Source organism: Bidens hawaiensis, unplaced genomic scaffold, assembly GCF_021521415.1.
Source record: "Bidens hawaiensis isolate Kalapana, Puna unplaced genomic scaffold, B.hawaiensis_p1.1 tig00015542_1, whole genome shotgun sequence".
NCBI lineage: Eukaryota > Viridiplantae > Streptophyta > Magnoliopsida > Asterales > Asteraceae > Bidens > Bidens hawaiensis.
Genome location: NW_027492388.1, coordinates 300,092 through 320,022, shown reverse-complemented (window position 1 = coordinate 320,022; position 19,931 = coordinate 300,092). Strand labels below are relative to the sequence as shown.

General features: G+C 34.0%; 1 protein-coding gene across 1 annotated transcript; it reads right to left on the bottom strand.

Annotated features, from left to right (window-relative positions):
- Positions 1-15,712: 15,712 nt before the first annotated feature.
- LOC143549321 (la-related protein 6C-like) lies at positions 15,713-18,754 on the bottom strand. Its single transcript, XM_077040240.1, has 10 exons — positions 18,464-18,754; positions 17,790-17,871; positions 17,578-17,672; positions 17,443-17,514; positions 17,278-17,357; positions 17,132-17,210; positions 16,529-16,576; positions 16,377-16,445; positions 16,158-16,286; positions 15,713-15,955 (listed from the first exon to the last, which is right to left on the bottom strand). The coding sequence occupies exons 1-10, from the start codon at positions 18,752-18,754 to the stop codon at positions 15,713-15,715; spliced, it is 1,188 nt and encodes a 395-aa protein (XP_076896355.1).
- Between the last annotated feature and the right edge of the window lie 1,177 nt (positions 18,755-19,931).

Below are 19,931 nucleotides of genomic sequence, written 5' to 3'. Positions count from 1 at the left end.
GTAGGCATCTCTAGATTCGATGATAGTATTAGTTGATATAAAATCATTTGGTTCTATCACCATAAATCTATATGCTTTGCTATTTTGGGCATAACCCAAAAATATGCATTCAATGCCTTTGTCACCTAATTTCCCTTTCTTAGATTCAGGTAGTCGTACTATTGCTCGACATCCCCAAATCCTAAGATAATGTAATGATGGTGGCCGTTTGTTCCATAATTCATAAGGAGTTCATTGACTTTGTTTACTTGGACACCTATTGAGTATATAGCATGCTGTTAGCAATGCTTCCCCCTAGAATCCAGAACTTAATCCAGAATAAGACATCACAGAATTGACCATTTCCATGAGTGTACGATTTTTTCTTTCAGCAACACCATTTTGTTGTGGTGTATATGGAGCTGTAACTTGGTGAATAATTCCAATAGATTCAAAGTATCTAGGATCAAAGTATTCACCACATCTATCTGATCGCAGACATTTTATTTTGGTTTCACATTGAAGTTCTACTTCGGTTTTGTAGATCTTAAATTTTTCAAGGACTTCATCTTTTGAGTGCAAAAGGTATAAATAACAATATTGAGTATAATCTTCGATAAAAGTTGCAAAATACTTTTTTCCTCCAAGTGAAGGTGTTGCATGTAAATCACATATGTCACTATGGATTAATTCAAGAATTTTTGTAGTTTTTTGAATTTTAGGAAAAGGCTTTTTAGTAATCTTATTAGTATGCTTACATGTTTGACAATTATGGTTTTCATCCTTTAATGTAGGAACTAAGTTAGTTTTAACCATATTTTGTAAATGTTTAAAATGCACGTGACCAAACCTACTATGCCAAAGTAAAGAAGAATCAGAGTAAATAGAACTAGTAGAGATTTTATTGACATCATTCATAGGTACAACATTAGCTGATGCATTATAAGCATTGCTTGGTTCAATCATAAGTACATCATTCACACTATCATTAACAACATCCTTAACACTAAGTTTAAACATTCCATTGTGGTAACCAAGGCCAACGAACTTGCCACCCTTTGAGAGTATGAATTTATCTGCTTCAAAGACAAGCTTGAAACCATATTTGTTGAGAGCTGATCCAGACACTAGATTCTTGCGAACATCCGGGACATGTAAGACATCTTTCAAAGTCAAGGTGTTACCAGAAGCAAACACCAAGTCAATGTTTCCTTTTCCTTTCACTTGTGCGGTTGCATGGTTCCCCATGTATATTGTTTGGTTTTTAACCTCGTAGGTTTTAAACATTGAAGTGTTGTTGCACACGTGCCGGGTAGCTTCAGAGTCCACCCACTATGATTTGTCTTCTTCGAGGGAGAAGGCCTCGGATATCATAGCAACAAAGTTGTTACCTTTTTCATGTTTCACTTTATCTTTTTCTTGCTCATTTTTCTTTTTCAACAATCGGCAGTCACGTTTGTAATGACCTGGTTTGTTACAGTTGTAACAAACCACACTCTTCTTGTTCTTTTTGAAATTTCCCTTTCCTTTATTTTCGAAGCGTTTCCTCTTTTTACCTTGTTTGGAAGATTCTCCTTTTGCTTCCATCATATGAACCTTGGAACTATCATCGTTTGTCTTGTTTTCCAAACGATATTGTTCTTCAACAAGAAGATGGTTTCCAAGGTCTTTTAAAGATAGGTCATCTTTACGATGCTTAAGATTTTTCTTAACATCTTTCCATGAGGAAGGTAGTTTATCAATAATGGATGAAACTTGGATAGTTTCATCCATTTGCATTCCGTTTTGTGCGAATTGACTAAGAATGTGTTCAATCTCATACATTTGGTCCATAATTGGACGTGTGTCAGACATTTTATATGAATTAAATTTAGAGACAACGAATTTCTTACTGGTTGCGTCTTCATTGAAGTATCGTTCCTCGAGAGCATTCCAAAGTTCCCTTGCGGTTACAATGTTTTGGTAAACATCAAAGAGCGGGTCAGACGTTGCATTCAGAATATGCCCTCGACAAATGAAGTCATCATTCTCAAATTTAAGGCGATCACGTTGAGTTGATATAGTTTCATTTTCAACTTCTTCGGGAAATGGTTTGGTGAGAACATAGGAGACGTTGAGTGTCGCTAAGAGAAATTGCATCTTCTTTTGCCAATGTTTGAAGCCCCCACCATCGAAGCGTTCTAACTTAACGATGCCACATGACATTTGTTGAAGATTCTTGGAAGCCATTGTTATTGGTAAATTGCTTTAAGATTGTTATTTCTGATTTACGAAATGTGTGCTCTACTACTTATTGCTTCGAGGCAAGTGCTCTCTATCCTTAAAGCAATTTCGCCACCTTCGGTCGTTCGACTTGTGTGCTACGGGTATTGACGAATTGCCTCCCAAGATACAATGAAGCAACGTTTGTAGATTTTGTTGATCGTCTCTTGCACAACAGAGAAGATAACCTGGTTGAACTAGTGAGGCTACAAGGATTTCGGTTTACAATTTTGCTTTTATAGCAACAAAACTAATTGCAATTCTAGTGTGTAAAAAGAAGAGAGTTTAGAATGTATTTGTGTGTAAATGAAAAAACAGGATGAAACAAATGAAATGGGATGAGCCCTATTTATACTTTTCTTGAGCCATTTTCAAAAGACGCGTTGGTTCGAAATTGAACACAATTTATTGTTTTGAAAAGATGCAACGTTTCATGTGACGGTTAAATTAAAAGAAAAGATATGTCATATTTATTATTTAATAAATATCCATAAGTCAAATTAACCGTTCCTTTTGTCGGTTGAACTAAATGTCAAACAAAGGAAATAATTAAATGACATGCATTTATTTGAAACATATGCACATTCTGAGTGTATACTCAAAATATTATTCTTCTCGTTCCATTTATCTAACTATCTATATAATTGCCTACCATTGGAGACCTCACGTTGCTCCCCACATCCTCTCGTGTCACCAGATTGCTCCATTTCAAAATGGTGGCCTCTCATTGATTTGTGATTTTTAAAAGAAATTCACTGGTCAAACGGGTCTCAAATGGATCCTCCAAACCTGGATATCAACTAACCCGTTTCTTCACCATTCTAAACACTAACCTTTCACAACCGCTACCCTAGGTCCTGATTACAGCCTTAATTGACCTCCAAAGCACAACCAGTGGTGGTTACTCCTTCAAGATGGATGCCGATTGAATGCTTTGATTCATTTATTGCGAAGTATAACGATTTCCATCGTTTGCTCGATGCAAGATAACAAGTTCTTTATGTTATTTATAAGATTTGGGTTATGTGGCTGCAGTTGAGACAATCATGTTATGTTTATATTTTGATGAAGATTATGGCCTCCGTTTTTTTGTCGTTGAAGCAATGATGGTCTCCTGAGCTTTGACCAACATGCACTGTTGCTATTGACCTGATTTGGGTGTTCACCGGAACTGCGATAAGATGCTAATGGGTGAAAACCTACTTTTGTTCTTGATATGCTTGCTGTCTGCTAAAAACCCAAATCTTTTAGGGCTGCGATGTTGTTGTGGGCAGCCATTTCCGCCCTTCTATGGCGATGGCGGGTTTTTGAACATTATTTTGATCTGTTGGCTTATGGCTTTGATGATGATTCGGTTATTGGCGTGGCATCTTTTGTTGATTTGATTTTTGTCGTGGCGAATTTTGTTGCAGCCATGATACAGTTCTGAGCCTTTTATGATTAGGCCTTTTGACATTCATTTTGTGGTTATGATGATACTCTGAGTATATTATATTCTTATTTTCACAGTCTTACTAAATGCTTTGTTTATTTCACATTATTATGTTATAATGCATTTTGTTTTCTGGGAAATGGAATTGCTTCAAATGCCAAAAAATTCCAACTTTGTTCCCATGGTTCAGTGGCCTCTTTTTATCTTAGCCAGCAAGGTTAATAAAAACAGTTTCAAATTTTGGTCTACATTTCATTTTTATTATGTGAGATTTATCATTAACGCTATATTTTTTTATTGTTATGTTTAGATATCCATTGCTAAAGATATGGCAGCCGAGAGCGACTCACAACAGGAATCGTGGAACACGAGACGATTACATGAAAATATGCAGTTGTTGAGTGGTTTTACACTACAAGCTGATTTTGACCTTGGCTTTAGACAAAGATGGTAAGGCGTGGTAAATGCATCTATAATTAACGTGTTAAAAATGATTAAACGTCACTATATTTTTACATTGATAATCTCAACTTTGAAATAAAATAATTTAGGAGTTCATTTATGTGTTTTGAATGCAGGGTTGAAAGAATATACGATGATATCTCAACAAGTATAGGAAATAGAACCATTTAAGTTGACTTCCAACTGAAGAAACCTGCTCTTATTATTCAAAAAGTTAATGTACTTATGGGATTTTGGTCGGTATTTATTTACTTTTTATTTTAGACATGCAATATATATTTCACTGCAATAATGTCGTTTGCATTTGCATATGCAAAAAGAAGTTGGGACCCCTGAACTGGAGACGGGTGCAATTAATGTTGCTCTTATGAAGTCATTATGATTGATTTTTGTAGTGTGAATATATATGAGGTGTGCTTCAATTTATAAGTTTTGATTTCTCACTTTGTTAACATTAATATATGCTTGATGGGAATTTTGTGCTATATAACAGAGTGGAGTATGCTGATAAAAGCATGAAAAGAAGGTCGTTTGCTTGCAAGCATTAAGTGGCCAAGATACCTTGAATTGGTACATTTGATTTTTGAAAAACTTTATATATTTTTATTCTAAATTATGTTTAATTTTAAAAGTTATTTAAATATGAAGCACGTGTTCTAACTTATTAATAGGTTTGAACAACTAATGATTAAACGGGTTTACAGTTTTTTAACTAAAAATTGAATGAAGCGAATGGGTTGAACGATTTGAAAGTTGTATAAAGGTTACTTTTATTACATAGAGCCTTGTGAACCATTTTATTGAAAGATCGAAGTCATTATTATTGAAAGATCGGTTTGGGTCAAGTGTAGTTGCAAATTAAAGTTTGATAATAGGAAACTAAAAATTTTGAAATTGGTCATTCTTTCATCTTTTTTCAAAATCACAAACAAGTCCAGAGATTGGGTTTTTTTTTGTTCTGGTCATAAAAGTAATTCAGGTCAAGATATTGAGATATTTTTGGTTCGGTTCATAAAAGTATTCAGGTTAAGAGATTGAAATATTTTTGGTTTGGTTTAAAAAAGTAATTTGGGTCATGATATTGAGATATTTTTGGTTCAGGTTACAATAGTTCGTTTCAAAGATAAATACGTGTCATTAAGACTTAATTTTGATTTTTAGTTTAAACGTAATGTTGTAACATTCAACGTTCGAGTTACAGTAATTTTGATTGACTAGATTTGGTCTCGGTTTTCAGATATGATGAAAGGGCATTTTGGTCACAAGTTTATTTCGGGTTAAATTCGACTTTAGGTTGCTGATATATATTGGTTCAAAAGATCATTTCGGGTTAGATATTTTAGGGGTTAACAACAAAATCATTAGTGGGTGATTTTTATTTATCTGTTTATTTAAAGACTATTTCAGGAGAAAAGTTTATAAAACTGAAAGTTGTATGACCTTTTATAAAATATTTCGGTATAATTGTTCAAACATATCATGAATAGCAAGACTGATAGTCTAATACCAAATGCTAAAAAATGTAGTGATTTACAATGTTCAGCTATTGATTTGGTGTTAGTTAGGATGAGCTTGAAGAGAAGCAAAAAGAGGGGAAGACGAAGTATGTTGATTAGTGGTGAGTAGGCATGTTCAAAACGGTTTGGGACTAGGAACCGGAACCGGTTCCTAACCGGTTCCTATATTCAAAACCCCCTTTTAAACCGGTTCCAGGCTCGAACCGGTTAGGGAACCGAACCGGTTCTCCCACCCTCGGACCGCTAACCTATCTAACCGGTTCTTACCGGTTCCTAACCCGGTTCCTGTACCGTAACCGGTTCCAACCGGTTACAGTGTAAAATTTTTTTTTTTTTTCGTTTTTCGTTTGCGATTTGGATTCTAAACTACGATTCGTATTTGTATAACATGAAAAATAAAAAAAAACAATTAACATAAAAAAAAACAAATAACTAGATGAAGAAAAGACAACTACTGAAGATGTTTGCCACTGAAGACAACTACTGAAGGTTGCCACTGATGACAAGTTGACAACTACTGAAGGTTGCCACTGATGATAACTACTGAAGGTTGCCACTGATGACAACTACTGAAGGTTGCCACTGATCACAACTACTGAAGACTGCCACTGATGAGGAATACTCATCAGTGGGAAAGTTGCCACTGATAAGGAATACTCATCAGTGGGAACAGTCATCAGTTGAATCAGTGGGAAAGTTGCCACTGATGACAACTACTGAAGGTTGCCACTGATGAATACTCATCAGTGGGAACATTCATCAGTTGCAGAGTTTGTTGTCACTGATGCAAAATATGAATCAGTGACACATCAGTTGCAGAGTTTCATCAGTTGGAACATCATCAGTTAAATATGTAACCATTGTACAATGTAAACTTGTTCATTGGATTTGCAATACAAGTGCATTTAGTTTTTTTTTTTCGTTTTTCGTTTGCGATTTGGATTCTAAACTACGATTCGTATTTGTATAGCATGAAAAATAAACAAAACAATTAACATAAATTCATTTTATTTACTTTAAGAAGTTCAAAAAAAAGGTTACATGTTTTAAAATCTTCAAAAACAAACTAACAAAACATTAAACTTATAAATATAAAGTTGTGACATATTATTTCTAGAAAAGCCTTTTTGTTCGTCGTAATTATTGAGCGGCGACTTCTTCCTCGGAATTACTTGTAGAAATGCCTTCTTGTTCGTCGTGCACTCGAACATCAAGTGGTGTTTCATCTTCGAGAGTGGTTACGTGTTGAATACGATCGATTGAGTCCAAGTGATCCTTTAAGCAAATGCACATCTCCACCGACTCCGAATTTAGTCTTGTTCTTCTCACCGATATTACCCTGCCACTAAGAGAAAAAGCGGATTCCGAAGCTACCGTAGAAGCTTGGACGGTTAGTAAATCACGGGCCATGGTGGCAAGAATCGGAAACTCGGTTTCCTTTACCTTCCACCAAGCCAAAACATCAAAAGTGCCATATTCCTCTTCGGATAAACCGGTAGAGTAATCATTTGCACTATACCTTCCTAGTTCGCTTGAAGGGGTGTTACCCCTTTGTTTTTTAGCCGTTACGTTGCGAACGGTGTTCATAAGGCTAATCATGGGATCTCGTACTCTAGTAGCACTTGAACTTGATGAAGACCCCCCCGGCATAGGCATGTGTATGTTTGACCCATATTTATTTAAATAAAAGTCATACATAAATTTAAAATTCAAGTTAAAATCATTTTTTGCCTCTGTTGAAAAGTTTGGGTCAACTTCATGCATATCTAAGGCTGAAAAAATTTCGTCTATCACACATTCAACCCCCGTAACATTTAACATTGGGTTTAAAGCGGCGGCGCATGTAAAAACCGGTGGCAATTCAAGAAAGTATTTTTTTAATTTAAACTTCATTGGTAATATGATGTTTGAAAACATTGGACTTTTATTTTCAAATTCTTTAAGATTGTTAACGATTAAAAATAACTCCAAAAGAACCAAGGGACTTGTCGGATAATACGTTCCCGATAGTTTCGTAGTTGATGTTTTAAAAACTTCAAGAAAAGTCGATAAGTCATTGATAATTTCCCATTTCTCATTTGAAAAGGGGATTGCCAAATCATTCTCGGCAAGACTAGAATGAAACATTTGTAAAGTTTCTCTTTGTTTCAAAGCACTTTGAAACATTATGCAAGTAGAATTCCATCGATGAGGTACATCCCAATTAGCTCCCAAAGCTTTTCTTCCTGTATCTTTACAAAATTTTCTATATTCCATTTGTCTTTTTTTACTTTTCTTAAAAACTTCATGTATCATTAGTCTAAAATCGTTTATAACCGATGTAACCTCATCCGAAGCAAGTCCGTCTTGCACGATTAAATTAATGATATGTGCAACACACCTTGAGTGAAAAAATACACCATTGCAAATCGGCGTATATTTTAATTTTAATTTATCAACCGCCGATGTATTATTCGACGCGTTATCAAATGCCATTGAAAATATTTTATTTTCTAGTTTATAAGTTTTTATAACATAATCTAAAATTTCAAACAAATTATCTCCCGTATGTGGATACTCAAAGAGTTCGAAAGCAATGGTGCGTTTCATCATTTCCCACGATGACGGGTCTACCCAATGAGCGGTGACACAAAGATAAGATTCGGGTAGACCATGTGGAGCCGACCAAACATCACTAGTTAAGTTTATTCCCGTATTTATATTTTCAAAATATGCAATTAGTACCTCTTTGGCCTTCTTCCACAATTTTAAACAATAACGTTTAAGAGTATGACGACTTACGTGAGTGTATTGTGGTTGAAGCGTATCTCGAATCATGGCGGTTAAGCGAGGGTTGTCGAAGTGGCTAAACGGCAAAGCTTCTTGAATCACAAACTTCGCCATACGATCTTGAACTCGATCAATTTGGTATGTAAATATTCCGCCTTCACTATCCATTTGCGTTTGTTGCGAATCGACGTTCTTTTTCAACGCCTTGCAATACGGTTTTTCGATTTGTTTCTTCAAATTTGAATTCGAAAGTGGGTTTAAATAAATCCCACAAAACTTGCACCGAGCCTTCAATGAATTGTCACTCAATTCAACCAAATCCCAATTGCACCAAATCTCTTGATTACGATTATGAGGCGCAATACGAACGAAACTTGGTTCGGCGTTGGAACCTTGACCAACCGATGATTGTGAGGCAGCCATAACAACATATATGAATATAGAAGAAGAGAAAACAAGAGATTAGAGAACTCAAAACGTTGTAATAGCGTTTTTTGTATTTTTTTGCGTTCGGGTTTGCGTTTTGAGTGTTGTGATGAACCCATGACACCAAATACAGTGGGGTGCTTGGGGGAGCCAAAAAACGGCTATTTTTGACCCCAACGGTCAAAAAACGGCCAAAAAAAACGATTTCCAACGGCTATATTCGATCCAACGGCTAGAACCCGTTAGGAACCGGTTCCGGATGGTTCGGTTCCAGAACCGGTTCCGGTTTGGTTCCGGTTCCTACCCGCCCCCACTCAGAAATGCAAGAACCGGTCACGGATCATCGGGTTGAATCAAATAGGGTCCGGTTCCTACAAAAAACGGGTAGGAACCGGTTCGGGTCCGGTTCGGGTCCACCGGTTTGGTTCCAGGAACCAGTTTCGTTGAACATCTCTAGTGGTGAGTGCCCCTTATATATGGTATTAAAACTTTCATTCTGTATAATGGATTCATTTGATGTTTTGCAATAGTAAATTTATTATAAAAATTATAATTGAAAGTTAGTATTATACATTCAGGAAACCAAGTGCTTAACGTGAAAGGCCATCATATCTTTGAAAAAAGGTTGAGAGTAGTTAAAAGGTTTGTACTAAACGCTTTTGTTTTTTTATACAAGGTCTTAATTTGGTTAGGGTTTTACGGGTCTTTTTAAAGTCATATCGATTTGGTTTGGCTCAAAACTGGCCATTTTAAAAAGGTACGATATAGTTTGGGTAAAAATGGGTCCTTTAACAAATCAATTTGGTTCGGGTGAATGGATCGTTTTAAGCGGGTATCAATTTGGTCAAAAGCACATTGTTGACTTTGAGAAAGTAAAGATTGGCCTAACACACTGGTTTGGTTGTGAAAATTTTTACACAGTTTTGAGCTCATAATTTATGATGGGAAATGGAAGAAAAAGAACACGAATAAGTTCCAGCAACAATCTGTGTGTAAAAGAAGTGAATGAGCCCAAGTAAAAGGAAAGCAAAATGAACGTCTTATAGATTTTTCAGAAAATAAAAGTCAACGATGCTCTTAGTCACAGTCAAAATGTTGGATTTCTTATGATTTGTACAGCCATTACATTGATGGAATATTTTAAAGTGTACAAGTTGGTTTTTGTCATTCTAAGTGTGGTCAACTATTACCTTGGACTGCACCGGATCAAATCACAAGATGAGGAGATCCAAACTTATGGAAATTACATGTATGAGTGAAGTCACTTCTTTCTCTGGTTCTTTCTCTGGTAGAAGTAATTAAATATCACAAGTTGGATTTAGTCAAATCTAAGTGCCCTCTTGGACCACATTAACTGATAGATCCATAAGACCCAATTTGAAATGAAAACGAAAAATAAAACTAACAAACTATTATTGAACTCAAACTAATAAATATAAGATACTTTATACGCTCACATAACCTTAATTTAATTTACCTAAACACATGAAAACCATATATTCACAATTAAAAAAAAACTAAGTAACCCGCGGGCTAAAAGCTAGTATTCCATAAAACAATACACACAGATCTACTTATTCTAATAAAGTAAAATAATTGCAGACACTTGTCATGTTCTGGTTAATTCTCACAATTTTTTCACTCAAAAACTAATATACCCTAATATATGTAATAAATCAATAATTACTCACTTTCCTTTTACACTATATTTATATAATATCTATATATTTTTATAAATATAAATATTAACATATTATTTTACTATATATTTCAAAATACTTGGTGAATTCCAAAAATCAACAACAAATTATGTTTGTCAAATGAAATTGTTTCGGGTTTTTTTAGTGGAAGTTAAATTTGATTTTATGGGTCAAAAGTTAGTAAATAGATTGTTTGGTACAAGTTAACTACATTTAGATCAAGATTTATTACGGGTCAAAAATGAAAATTTTGAGTATTTTTAAAAGTTTGAGAATACAAAATAGATATATCGTCAAATTTGTTATGGGTTCAAAGTGTTGACTTTAAACTTTCAAAAGTATGAAAGTAAGAATTTTAAACATGATTCGGGTTTCAAGATTATTTTTAAGGGAATTTTTTAAATAATCAAAAGGTTCGAGATTTGGCAAATTGACTATTTTTCCCTCAACTATTAAAATTTAAGAAAAGATTGGGAACACTTTTGACATGCCACCCCCATGCCTATCAATGCTTCTAACTTTTATCAAATTTGAAATATTTATGTCAACATTAATTTTTCCTTCAATGGGAATCAGAACGTTGTATGGGAAGCATGTCATGCAAAACTATGCTCAAATGAAACAAAATATTCACAAAAAAGAATGGAACATGTTATTTTTTATGTTGTCATTATGACAAAGTCGAGAAGCTCTCTGAAACGTATCAAAATCTTTTTTATGGTGTAACTCAGAAAAACATAATTCTTGAAAAACATCCATTGCTACAATTTAATGTCCTACTTGATGGGTGGTAAATTGATAAATATATCAATAAAGGTAACGTCTCTTTTGTATTTAGGCTGAGTGGTTAGAAATATTATTGTATGAGAAATCTTATTTTCGAAATTGGTTCATAACCAAAATTCTTTCAATTATACATATATGACACCGAGAATGAATTTTTCAATAGAAAGAAACATTCTTGGGTACAATTTTACACGGATATTTTTTTATTAAATTTATTTAAAAAATTATTTTGTGATATAAATAAAATCAATTTATGTACACATTGTATAGATTCAAGCATAGATGTAATACATTTTTTTTTCATATACGCTACGTAATTATTTGTTTTACTTGTAATTTTATAATTTAAATTATTCCGTGTGTGACATGGACTCTAAAACTAGTAAACCGTGTGTGACACGGACTCTAAAACTAGTAAGTATTATATATGCCATAATTTTTCTATTACAAATTTTATGAAATTTATATCATAAAAGGATCGTGTCACGAATGTATCCAACGCCACTTTTATCATCCATTCAGATCATTTTTCACATCAAAAACAATCAACAAATATTATTTAAATCTCTCATTTTTATTCTAATCGAAAATAGTTTTGACTCTGAAAATCAATTTTCTAACACAAACATGGTCACAAAAGTTGAGTTCGGGGTACCCGTGTTAGGGTCAACAGGGTTGTGATCAAGTTGGATTATATGAACCCCATGAACAATCAAGTTTCAATTAATTAATAAAACATCATGATTAGTTATGCAATAAGTTCCAAAAGTTCGATATATAAAGTTAGTGGTGTTAAGTGAAAATATTAATCACTTGCAGGTTATTCGGGTCAAATCAGTCGGGTTTTGGGAGTTCACAACTTCAACCAAATAACGACTCAATTCTCAAATAACGTCGGTTTAATCGATATTCATATTATGAAATGGCTGCTAAAAAAACTATGGTTGCTAATGTTAGAAAATATTGTAATGAATGTAAGATTAGTGCAAGACTCTTCATGTACATCTTGTGAAACTATTTTTAATTATATCCATAATGAGAATTAAGTTACAATTAATGTACATAAGTGGGATTTATTGTTAGACTCTTCATGAGTTCTAGTGTTCATATATAAATTGAGGCTTTGTGCCTTGGTTAAGAGAGAAGAAAAAGAAGAGAAGTTTTAAACAAAAGGATGATCATCAAAAAGAAATCTTAGTATATTTCTTTTTCAAGAAATATTGGAAAATAGTACTCTCTAAACTTCATCATCTTTTCAAGTTCTAACACACTAAACTATCTGGTGTAGCATCGCGCTCGTGACCTTTCCCGGCAATACATACTGCTTCGGCTGTTGTACCCTGGGAGACAGACGAGCTCTTTAGTAGAGGCCCGAAATCTGTTTTAAGGGACCCGTGTTGAACACGAATCCTCAGCCACAATCGTCAACATTAGTTGTTCGTTCTTGTAGCAACGAATTATACAAGAAGGAGGCAAGGCTCAAGCACTCGTCATACAAGAAGATGTGGATCAAGATCTTGTTGAAGACTATATAAAAGATTGTTCAAGAAATACGTGATTCGAGCTTAGTCGAAGACCAAATGTGATGAAATCTCAAGAAGAACATATTATTTGAAGACCCGCCAAAGTACCCGCTAAAGACACCGGTTCCAATTAATTTTAGAATATGAACAACCGTATTTTATATTCTTTTGATTCAATTTTGTAACCGATATTGCACTCATATATTTCCCATTACTAACGAGAGTATCGGTAGTGTTTATTATTTTATTTATTAAATAAAAAGTGACCCAGATTCCTACAGCTAAAAAGTACATAGATTCAAAATAAGTGTATATGCATGCATGTGTTACCAAACACACGAAACGCGTTAAACACACCCAATAACATGAGTTTAAACTAGCCTAGCAGTGCCACCTTGAAACTCATTTGGTGCAAGCTTCCATGCCCTGGCCTTTTTCAGAAAGTTCCTTCATCAACATATATATAAGTGACTTTTTAAAAAAATTATAAATCTAATTAATATAGAGTATGAAAAACTACCCTCATGCTCGATGGCTTCGAAAATATAGAGAGCGGATTGAACCACCCTCGCCAAACCTTGACCACCACCAATCACCAGCAGTTAAGCAGGTTCTGCCATATTGCAATATATCCCGTCACATAACAATAGTGATAGAGATGCAAGGCTTATATGTGGTTCATTGTCGTATATTATTTGTTCATAAACCTGAAGAAGCATTTAAATCATAAAGTATGCAGATAAGTGACAACAAATAAAGATAAAAACAAAACATAAAAGGCAGTTATACTTCATCAGTAACTGCTATGCAATCCTTTGTTCTGCAATATTCAGCAACAATCTCTAGCCCATCCATGTTTAAAATGTTTCCAGTTGGATTATGAGGACTATGAAATGAATTGAAATGTATCAAAAGATCTACCTACTTGACAAAATTATTAAAATAGTCCAAGTTCATACACATACCTATACAAGTACTAACTGCAGAGTTGAAACTGTTAATATTTAACTGCAGAAAAGCTGATTGAATTCAGGCAGCACCAGACAAGAAAGTATATTTAACTATACGGCTCTAAAAATTGAGTTAAAAAAGCAAGCACACCCGTAATAGAGTGTCCATTAGTTCGGTTATTTAATCAATGTAACCCTACATCAGACACCAATCAGTTAATCTTAAAAACAAAATCATAACGATGCTTATTGATTTGGTTATCGGTTTATTCAAATCATTCAGGTCGGTTTATTTGCTTTTATTTTAATTCAGAACATCCGAATTTATCATAACTGATTAAACCAAATTATATTAATAATTTTAACAAACAAACATAAGTGAACCTGAACACATTCATTTCTTAAAGAAACCAGAAAAACAGATGTTATATGATAGTTTGAAATTGTCTTTTATGTAAAAATTATTCTAAAAGAGACAAATACAGAATGCAATGTACACGAATGTAAGAGATCTTTTATACTCACTCTTTTATCCATGAACATATATGAATTTTTGTAGCCAAAAAGCTCCACTTTCTTATAACCCAGACATTATTGGCTCGTTCGGTTTGATATCGGCATTGATGTAAATGTTAACAGCATAAAAGGTAAGATTTGTTAACAGCCTATGATGTAATGAAACAGGTGAGTTAACGAAATAGAGAAAACATAAACTAGGGGAGAAATAACAAGAAAGTGTGTAAGTAATGTAAATGTGTAACTTATAATAATAATAATGTATGATTTATTATAATTCAATTGTAGTGAGAAATTATGAGCCAAAAACATAAATGGACAAGACAACAGGGAAGAAAGGAAAGAGTAGCTTGAAGAGGCTAAATCAGTCGACGACTTGAACCTAACACCAGAAGCAGTCATCTAACCGATCTAGACTAGCATTCACCTGAAAACGTTTTCTCAAATGCTCCACTATTCTTAATTTAATCTTAGTCTTTCCTATATGCATTCCCCTTAATATAAATATAGATACACATAGACTAAAAGAATAAGTCATCCGTTAAGATATGGTGATTGACAATGTTATTGAAGAAGACATTATGTGAATGGGCCCTTAATTTTCGGAATGTAGGTTTGTCTCGGTTATGTAATTATGTAAACGGCATATTATTTAGCAATCCTATGAATTAGAGGAAGCCATTGCATTAGTCTTGTGCAATGTTTAGTGATGATTGGCTGACAAAAATCATTACATACTTGAATCATGTTTATAGTAGTCCTATACCAGGTGCCAGTTATTAGTATACAAGTGTTCGAATCTGTATAACACTCTTCATCACCAGCCATTTGTTGTGAGCATATGTAGAAAGAAAGTTATGGTCCATTCTCATTCTGTGTTATACCTATCTTTCTTCTTTTACCATTCAGTTACCATCATCTCCATCTTTCATTCTATTATTTCAGCCTTTTGTTATGCACATCTTTCACTCATTCTTCAACCATCATTTTGGGCTCTTGCAGGATGCCATTACTTTGCCGGGTAGCTTCTTCACAAGGTCAGGGTTTCCCCTAGGGGCCGCAATGCTACATAGGCAACCGCCATCCACCCTTACAACCTGGACCAATGATTATGCATCTATACTATGTTTTTAGAGCTAAATGCCGATTAAATTATATATTTCCGTGCTTTAAAAACAACATTTACAACCATCTTATAGCTTTGAAAGGTAAAGTTGCAGTATTAAATATTTGTAACCATAAGGCATACCATGTCACCATCGTTCAGTATCAAGACAACAAAAAAGTACCAAAAAAAAATCATCACAATATACAAATTATTACAGGCACAAAATAAATAAAACTAGCATCAACTATATATAGAACTACACTTACAAACTTGAAACAAATCTCATGGTGTGGTGGTCAAAGCAGGAGGAGACATAGGCTTTCCTCTTCCCATAGTGAAACCCCTTGTTCCATCAGGCATCCTTGGTCCTTTAGGACTCAATTTAGGTGATGCTGTTGATTCCGAATGGGCCGACCCGCTTGATTGTGGCGATTGTGAAAGAACCCCGCGTCCATTATGGCTCGATGTGCGTATCTTCGACTTCCCACGTCCTCGGGCCCATCCTTTCTTTGAACCCTCTTCAGCCTACCAACAAGATATCAATATTAATTAGTACCTTTGTTATTCTTGATTAACACCGCACGTATTTCTTGATCATATTGTTGGAATTTTGGTTATGCATTTCTTGATTAACAAGGCATGCCGCTGCTTACGAATATGCTGATTAGTGTAGTGTTTGATCGATAACATGTTAAAAAGATAAAATAAACCATATTCAATAACTTACATTATTGTCAGTAGCAAGTTCTATAACATTAGTTGGAGAATATTCTTCAGACAAATCATATGCTTCATCAATATCATCATCAAGTAGCCCATCAAACTCAGACTTCCTGCTCTTTAAAACAGACTTTGGCTGTGGATTTAACCATAGACATTAAACAAAGAATAGATTCGTGTTCAAATAATCATTCAAAATATTTTAGCAGACGTTTGGATCACATACTGAACGTCGAAGGAGCAACCTAACTCTCAGCCCTTTTCGCCAGTTTCTTTCATCGTTTAATTTTTCAACCTGGAAACAAACATTTAAAATAATGTTTCAAGATATTTTGTGAAAGAGGGTGGGGTGCTCAAGATTTGAAAATGGAAACATACTGCTTTTTCAGCCATGTCTGATGTTTCATATTCCACCAAAGCATGGAGCTTAAAAGAAAGACAACATCGCGTTAAAGAAGTAATTATGTGGCGGCATTATTACAAAGTGACTATGTGATACTGAATAATCAGAATCAGTTAATGAACTGTAGTAAAACATGTGACTTGTAACTTACAAAACTTGGATCTTTGACTGTTAGAAAAATTCTGATAATTAAGAAAATAGCTGATAAAATGACAAAAAGGAATGATATTGTTTTCTAACAGTCAAATCTTAGATATTTGACTCTTAGAAAAATCCTCATAATTTAAGAAAATAACTGATAAATGACCAAAAAATTGATATTGGTTTGTGAAATGGGATTTTCTAGCAGTCAAATCTTGAGCATTTGACTGTTAGAAAAAGCCGATAATTTAAGCAAACAACCGATAAAATGAAATAAATTACATTGTTTTAAAAAGTGGAAGTAAATGTCCCTCAAATTTAAAGAAACAATTTAGATTACCTAAATAGCAAGATTTGTAGCAGCTATGTAAAACTGATTATTTGACCAATGATCATTTACAAAATGCACAAGATCAAATCATATTGTGGGTTAATACCTTGTTACTAAAAACGTAATCGCCTCTAGAACGCGAAGAATTGGGCTCTTGAGGGTGGCATATACGTATGGCTTTGACACTACACAATAAACATTTACATAAATTAATAAACGAAACTCAAAACTAGTTACGGTCACAAGATATACCTTCGGACCACACTAAAGATTTTCTCAAGGTTTTGATGAGAATGTTCTTCAGGTAAATTCTCAGCAACAACAGTACGAGACTGCACGCCAATTAGCAAACCAAACATCATTAACTAGGATTCCAAGAACACGTAAAAAAGTCAAAAGGTCAACAACTTGACCAACCTGCAGTTCTTCTTTATCTTTCTCAGTGAAGGGGTGCTTACGCCTAACCTTTTTGCCATCATTGCTTACGACCTAACGATGACTACATTAGTCAAGCGAACCGTATTGTAATCAGTCAAATGTTAAAGAACTTACCAGCTTTGAAGAAGAGCAAAGAGCTTGAGCAAGCAATTGGTTATTAGTGATGCAGGATTTGATTTTCTTCATGGATGCAATTACAGATATAGGAACTGTAACACCATGGATAATAATCATATACAATATTAATTTAATTTTATTTTATTTTGTGATTCTCATCATTCAAAAATGACCCGTAAATGAAACTGATAAGGTGTTTGTGATCTTACCATATCCCTCAGGGTCCTTACTAATGTGTTTCACCAAGGATTCATTTGCAAGCAGGCTCAGGCCACTGAATTGATACTCCACCTGTTAAAACATACATGCAATTTCAAACACGTATTAACCAACCAAATGTCCAAAACATAACTTATTCACATAAACAAGTTGTTATAAACTAGGGGTGTGCATGAAACCGAAATAAATGACCCATAACCGAACCGAAATGACTGAACCCATCACCAAACCGACGGTTTAGTTTTATGTTTTTCCAAAGACCGAGTTTTCTGTTCGGTTTCTATTTTGCATATACCGAATTGAACAGTAACAACTTAACCGACTTTTATAACCGAACCGAACCCATAAAAACCGATGAAACCAACTTTTGTTAATGAAATGATGGATTAAAATTTTAATTTTTGAATACTAAGTAATTAATATAAATTTATAAACTTATGAAGAACAAAAATATATATACAGGTTGACTTTGTAATAACCAACTAATCATTAATTAACCCAATAGTTTAGGCCTAAAGTTTCATCACCAAACATTACTTGGAATCGCTTTTTTCAGCCTAAAAATTTCAATCCTAATTGACAAAACCGAAAAAACCAAAACCCATTATGAAAACCGAAAACTCCAAAAACCGAATCTTTGGTTCGTTTGAGCCCAAAACACAACCTGTTTAATGATCTTCTGTTGAAGATCTTCCGTAAGGACGTTCGCAGGGATGACAATATCCGGGTTGGAAAAAAACTGGACTTGATGATCTTGATCAGCACCACCAACATAAACCCAATCAGGTGAACCATTCACATCACCCACTCCCACATAATTAAAACACGGGTAGAAATAACCGGAGACCGGAATCTGGGTATGGGAACTGGGAACAAATTCAGGTGCATGCGCATTGAATTTAAAAGAATTGGAATTGGAATTGGAATTTGATATCTCATCTTTCTTGGGTGTCATTTCTTTTTCTTTATTATTATTGTTTTCTTGTGATTTTTCTTCCATTTTTTTGGTGTTTGCTTTTGATTAACATAGATTTGGTGAAGGAGTTGAATTGGACCGAAGAAGTTGCCATGCTTTTCTCTTTATTTTGTAAGAAATTTAAATACCATTCCACTTTTGGCGCTCTAAAAGTCTTTCTTTTTTCTTCTTACTAATTTTAGTTTGCTGTTATGTTAAATTTTATAAAAGGCTGTTTTGGTAATTTTGCATTGCAATGAGTTGGATTAAATGTAATTACAATCTATCTATACTACTATTAAAAAAATTACACATGTACGTACAATTGCTGTTGGCTCATAAATAAATATATTGTATTCTTAGAATTTTCTTCTAATTAAAAATTAAAATATAATAGTCACAAATGGACGGACCCGTTTATAGTATTTTTCTAACCCGTCATAAACTCGTAACCCATTGTAAACCTGTCTAACCCTAATTATTCCTTCAAGCCGACATAACACATCATGTTCAACGTTTCTTCCTCTCTGCTTCTTCTTTGTGTTTCTTACCATATGAGATTACTCGTGTGTCGAATCTTTGAATGAATTAATCCATGCCTTAATTGTAAGTATTATTATTATCCTTTTTCACATTCTGAATGGCTTCTTTATGCATATTGAATAAATCGATTAGAAGAAGCAGCCCCTACAATTTCTTATTTGTGTATATCGTGTAAATCAATGCCTACAGATTGCTTATATTATGTAAATCGATTATCTTTTTATTGACGAAACAAACTGCATTTTCTTGAGCTCGTGACCATTGTTATTGATTTTGTGCTCCACTAGCACAAACCCCTATTATGATAGATTATGTACATCAATTTTAGGGGATCTTTGGGATTTCTTTAATTTTAATATCATGTCCACCAAGTGTTTGATGAAATGCTCTTTAATCTTTACGCATAATAACCTGTTTTAATGTTGTTGCTGGATATAACTCCAAAATATTTTGTTTTGATGTGATTTCACCATTTTTAAAACTTCACGTAGTAGTAGTAATAATAATAATATGTAATTTCAAGTTTAAATTATATATATGATGGTATGAATTACCATTTTCTTAATAAACTTCCTAAATCATTTTCTTAATAATGAATTTTGGGTGTGTAATTTACACTAACTTTCGGAAATTT